The sequence below is a fragment of the Helicoverpa armigera genome, chromosome 15 (genome assembly GCF_030705265.1).
Source record: "Helicoverpa armigera isolate CAAS_96S chromosome 15, ASM3070526v1, whole genome shotgun sequence".
NCBI classification, from domain to species: Eukaryota; Metazoa; Arthropoda; class Insecta; order Lepidoptera; family Noctuidae; genus Helicoverpa; species Helicoverpa armigera.
In genome coordinates this window covers 4,404,213-4,410,212 of record NC_087134.1, presented here as the reverse complement: position 1 = coordinate 4,410,212, position 6,000 = coordinate 4,404,213, and the positions used below count along the sequence as shown (strand labels likewise).

Here is a 6,000-nt window from a genome sequence, read left to right as displayed (position 1 = left end):
TCTATCGATATCCGAGGTTATTTTGCAAAAAAAATATTCACCCCAAAAAAGGGGTGGCAACCACCTCCAGGGGGGGTGGCGGAGTTCAAATCATATTCACTTTTGAAGTTAAGGGTAAGATGAACCTAATTCCAAAATTTCATGCTAATCGGTTCACAGTAAAAAAAATCGTAGCAATAATGCTTCAATGACTGCACTAAATATTTTTATTACATTTACCTTTACACAGCTGGACATTCCGATATCAAGATTAATGTTCTATTTCGAAACGTTTGAAAAGTTTGCCAATATTTCTGCCGCCAAATGGCCAGTTGGCTATAAAAGAACAATAAAACCTACATATCTATGCAAACCTTTAGTATTCTTACCTAGCTTTATAGCGTAGTTTTATGTATTCCCGTTGGATTATAAAGGTAAACTCCCTCATTATGTGGAACCAGAATATCTCGTTTAAAAGAGAAAATATTATTGTGAATGAGCGTGTCAAATCATATCGCTTGAACCCAGGTTTCTCTAGGGAGTTTGTGGTTCCATAAATTATATTTAACAGAAAATGGTCCAAATATTTTTCATCACAATTTTTGTTGTGTTCGTTTCACCGTTGTAAATAAAACTATTGAATTTAATAAAGTAAAAATTCACAACTCTATTGTATCAGCTCTATACTATTTTAAGTTAAAGTAATGACTGGCAAAGGGATGACCATTTAATCGTTGATTGTGTTTTGTTTCACAGGTTCGCCGAGCGACGTTTAAAATCAAGTGAGTTGTAACCAGCAGTCGAGATCACTAGACCAAAGAAGCCAGACGTAAAAAATCAAATAAAGAAAACAAGCATTACTTATTCTTTTTTTTTCTTTCCAGCCACATAAGTATAGGAAGCGGTAAAGGGTGACCTATTGGGTATGCTGCCGTTTTGTGTAACCTTTGTCGTGAGAAACTGCTTATGCTATTGGTCTCACTTCGATAAACACCTTTGACTTTATTTTGAAAACAATTTAATGAGAAACAATCAAAAAGCAACCTAATAAAAATCAATAAAAAATATGACTTTCGAAGTTTTCAAACAAATATCGTTGCCAAAAATTTTATTAGCCACCGAACGTTTATTTATAAGCTGATCAAAGGTATATTAACATAAAGCGTTTTTGTTTAGTGTTAAAAGATTAAAGATGAACAGAACTATGTCTGTGTGTATGTTTAACGAGTATACTAGCGGTCAACGGCCAAGTTTTATATTAACGTTTGTTTATGTTATACGTAAACATATTTTTATATGGGGCATCTTGGTCTTGGCCTTGTCTGTCCTGCGGTAATATGATAAAGAGGTGCGTAGCGTCTGTGCGTGATTTGAGTAAAATTAAGGATTCTTCAAAAAAGTCTGGAGTTTCAAACGACGAGTGACAGATTTTCTTTGAAATCAAAAAGCATTTTGCACAATTTTGGTATATTTTTAAATTCGTCGGAGTCTTAAATACATTTTGTGCCTGCAGTAAAACGATATGAAACTGTGCTTCATACTTAAGTATTCCTGAGTGTTATTTATGTCTTTTAATTAATCAAAGGTTATGAATTTCCTCCAAATTCTCGTCTCCGAGTTTTGACGCGTTTCGACGACAGCAGCAAGATGAGCTAATAATATTCTTAGTATGACTCGAATAAACGTAAACAACATTGTTTTCCAAAAACCCTATGGGCTTCTCCGTGGACAGAAGCAAAAATAATTAAACGTGAAATGAAGATCGTTTCATAAATTAATTAAACGCTTTTAGTTGGCTATTTCTATTATGGTTTCCCAAATATTCAGTAGAAGATTGACAGGCTGTAACTACAAATAAAACTTCGCTTTTAGAGTAACAATTCCATTTATTACGGCATTAAATAAAATACTATACAATCATAATATTTTACAAACAACCGTTCTTCCTATCTCGAGTAACATATTAATTAGTATTAATATAATTGTCATCAAGCCTTCGCGACGAAACGAAACCTTCCGTGATAGCGTCAAGAAAGCAATTTACATTATATATATGTACTTAACATCAAAGACATATTCATATCTGAAAACGATACATCCTTCAGGAAGCCCTCCAGCTATTTTGTATTAAAAATATACCCTTTGAAAACACCAGTTTCATCCACACAATAGTGACTACAAATATAGAATTATTGTACTCTTTCCACGATACAACTGTGGAATTCTGTACCGATCGTGCAAAATGTACGTGCCTAGTTGATATTGCACGAGTTTATGCAAATCATAGAGAATACGGCAGGGTTGCCCCAAATTGTGACTAATGCAAACATTTGTTTAGCTTTCTTTATTGAGCAAGCAGTATAAACAAACCATTGCGCCTATAAATCTTTTGAAAGACACTCCCCTTTATTTATGAGAGGAAAGTCGTATAAAAACGTTACTAATTCTTTTTAAAGGAAATTTACTTAGGGGTGGTAAATCCAATGATTCACAAAAAGTTGTGTTTATTACTCGTGTTTATGTTTAAATCGATGGCATTATCTTTCTAGGGATAATGAAAATTTGATTGCCATTGATCTGACAAAGTCTCTGATAGGCTATCAGGAACTTGTCTGACAACTAACTGACTGTCATCAGACAACTAACTGAAACTTTATCGGTACCCAGTGAAACCGAGCCTCACTTTTGTTTGTTCCTGACAGAACCTCTGAACGTAATATTTTACAAGAGGCTGAAAGACGTTTCAATCACTGTCTTGAATATTCGAGATTCAATTTATCTTTGTCGCGGTCAGATCGAGACCTTAACTGACGGTGGCGTTCGCCACCATAAAAAGGGTTTATAAGAAAAATGGCGTCTTCATAAATGTATTTTTTGAGTGGTGATTTGACCTTCGAAAACATATCAATACAAATAAAACCATGGGACCATGAGACCACAGGCTTTATCGTGAAATATCCAAGCGATTAGTGGAGTCCACTCGTGACCAAAAGGCTAATCTTTACTTCGGCCAAAGCCACGTTCAGACACGATCCCCGCTGACAGCTAAGCGGATGAATATTTTGATACTTAGTTTTAATTTTTCCCCCTATTTTTATTTTTGTAAATGTGTAAATGTAAATATAATTATAAAACAGTAGATACCTGTTTCAAATAACCAATACAAATAATCTTTAGAAAATAATAAAACAGTTTGAAAATGGTATCTAACTGGTGATTATATTGAGGCTGCCAGATCGATTACAGACAAAAAAAAGTAAAAGACAACTTAGACCTAAATTGACGACAATAGGTATTTCAATTTACAAAGGGTTATCGAGTGGAAAGTTTCGGTCAGTGGAAATCAAAGAAAAATGTCTTATTCTTTGTACAAGTTTCAATCTATACGTATTTCGTTAAACACAGCTAGCCAACTGATGAAAATTGAGGAAAAGTTTTGTCTTTTTTTGTGTGCTTAGGATTTAATGGAAGAAAAACGGTCAGTTTGGCAAAGTCAATGAGAAATATAACTTGTTCAATATCAACCTCTTTATACATATGTATAAGCCGGTTCTGTCTAAGTAAACATGTAGGTACTCATAGATACAATGTACCCATACAAGCTTTTTAAGGCATGATTTTGTAATTTTCTTTGAAAAATACACAGACCATCCATCCGTATGATTGACGTCACAATTTTCATATTAGGTACAATTCTGTACAAATTTTCCTCTGTAGGTACCTTGCCGAACAATTTGCCAATAAATTGACACAGTTATCTTCACACTGTATTTTATCAGGTGGAAAAGTCCCTATATCAAAATATTTTTGCCATCATTTATATTACACGTATACCTAAATTTTTTTACTATGTGTACATATTTTTTGAAAAAAAAAACAACATCATCATCTATTTCTTTGTTTTAATTTGTCACAGAAAAAAACATATTTTAATGTTTTCGAGCAAGATTTAAATAAAATCTACTTTCCGCTATGGTGTCAATTCCACTTTGTACGTAACATTCATTTCGATACTTCAATTATTAAGCAAGGCAATGTACATTAAAGTTCATACTTAACAGTAAAGTTTTTCGTTGTCCGTAGAACACGCGAATACTAAAACGCTCTTAATCTTTAAGTCACATTTATATCTCATGTACCTTTTGAAAAAAAGAGATTTTAGTATTTAGGTACAACTTCCAGCCGAGTTCGAATATTAGTAGGCATAGTCACTCAAAGTTGTGCCAGTCTTTCACTATTGAGATTTGAGTTCAACACTACTTTTCACTTTTTTTTGCAAAAAGCTACATGTCCATATACATTTTTTAAGATTTCACTTACATCAACACTGCTAAGTCTAAAGCTTGTCTTTTTGCACATATAAACACTTCATCACTTCTTTGCACACACACATCTACACATACGTAGTCTGTAGTTCGGTATGCGAGTTCGCTCTTTGCGCGGTAGCACACCTATTCCGTATCATCTGCCCAAAGGTTGTCCTGAACTGTCGAGACATGGAACAGTATAGGACAAAGTTGATAGCCCCGTTTAAGAGTGCCAGTGCATCCATCAGCTCGCCGAAGAGATCGTAGCACTGCTTGAAGAAACACCTTCCAAGGACTCCACTTAGAAGACCTGAAAAGAAAAAAGAAGAAATTGACTTTCAAAATAGGTATTACGTCTAGTTAGGGCAGTAGGGTCCACCTATGCCGAAACTTGCTGGTGCTAAGGGATTGTTTGAAAGAGTTACTGAGCGCCTGGTGCCGAAAGGGCTTCAGAAGGAACATGATGGGTTTTAGTCAGTAAGAGTGTCTTGCTGCTAATCCACATGAGGGAGGAGTCATTTGATGATTTCCCATCAAAAAGGGCTCACCGGCTGAGCTGAGCAATATTTAAACCATTACTGCTCAATCGCCAGCTAGCTGCCTTTACAATATCATCACCCCATCTAGCTAATGTGTATCTGTGACACTTCTCAGAACGACAATAAAAAAAGCTAAATTTGCAAGACCATACCTAAAATCCCCTGAGGAAACTCCGTCAACAGGAACAGCAACAGCACAGCGACCAACATCTTCGTAGTCCGATCAGTCCTCCGCTCCGCTTTCGAGCGCTTCGTAGATTTTCTCGTGAACACATTCCCGTTGCCATTGACAACCGTGTTCGCGGGACAAGCGCTGTAGCCTTTCAGAGCTTTCTTCCTACTATTTGCTCTGTATAGCGCTCTTACTAACCACGCACTGATGACAGTCAGAATGACACAAGGTAACAACTTTATAAGTACTGCATGTACCCAGAAATTAATCTGGTACAAACTGCCGTCGTAATCAGAGTCAACAAAGTAGACTTTTGTCAGCATATGCCCACTTTTGTCGAAAGCGAAATCTTTGTGTATTGTGAATACCTGGAAGAGAAATTAATTTTCTTAGTAAGTTTGTACTTTGTTTAATTTCGTTTGATGTGAGATACGATTAATTTTGTGAAGTATCACTTTTGAATTGTGATTATAAATGAATGAGTTGTGTTTCTATTTCCGAAGGTAAGAGACCATCAAAACGTAATTTTGGAAAAGGGTGAGATTTTTTTATAGGCTACGTAAATTTCTACAATGTCATGTTCAACCTTGATATTATCGATTTGCCACAAAAATATCGCATGATCTCCTTTATGTAATAGGAGAAAATGTCGATATCGATAAGATAATGTTTCCGATCGCACTTTCCGACTAGCGCTTAATTAACAATCCCGCTGGACAATCGTCTGATAAAAGTTTTATAATTACGAAGTAACTCTTTAGGGGATACTACTAATGATAATGTTATGTACTTTCAATTAGAATGGTGTATTGTTTGATCTACTCTATTATGTGTATGTGTATATAGGCCCAAATTTATCGACAACATAAACATAAACAGTTTTCTTGATACAATTTTTCACTGTAAATTTTCATGTACCTACTTACAAATTTCAAAGTAAATACATAATTTGAAGAATTGTTTGAAGAAAATGGACGTTTACGTTATCAGTGAATTTTGACCT

The 6,000-nt window shown here is 35.0% G+C and overlaps 1 protein-coding gene across 1 annotated transcript in view; it reads right to left on the bottom strand.

The window, feature by feature from the left end:
• Positions 1 to 4,277: 4,277 nt before the first annotated feature.
• LOC110376398 (G-protein coupled receptor dmsr-1) overlaps positions 4,278 to 6,000 on the bottom strand; it is a 49,800-nt gene continuing 48,077 nt past the window's right edge. Inside the window, exons 6-7 of the mRNA XM_049845255.2 lie at positions 4,978 to 5,365; positions 4,278 to 4,596 (exon numbers count right to left, since the gene is read on the bottom strand). Coding sequence (XP_049701212.1) covers positions 4,373 to 4,596; positions 4,978 to 5,365 — 612 coding nt within the window. The 3' untranslated portion in view covers positions 4,278 to 4,372. The remainder of the gene's footprint in view (positions 4,597 to 4,977; positions 5,366 to 6,000) is intronic.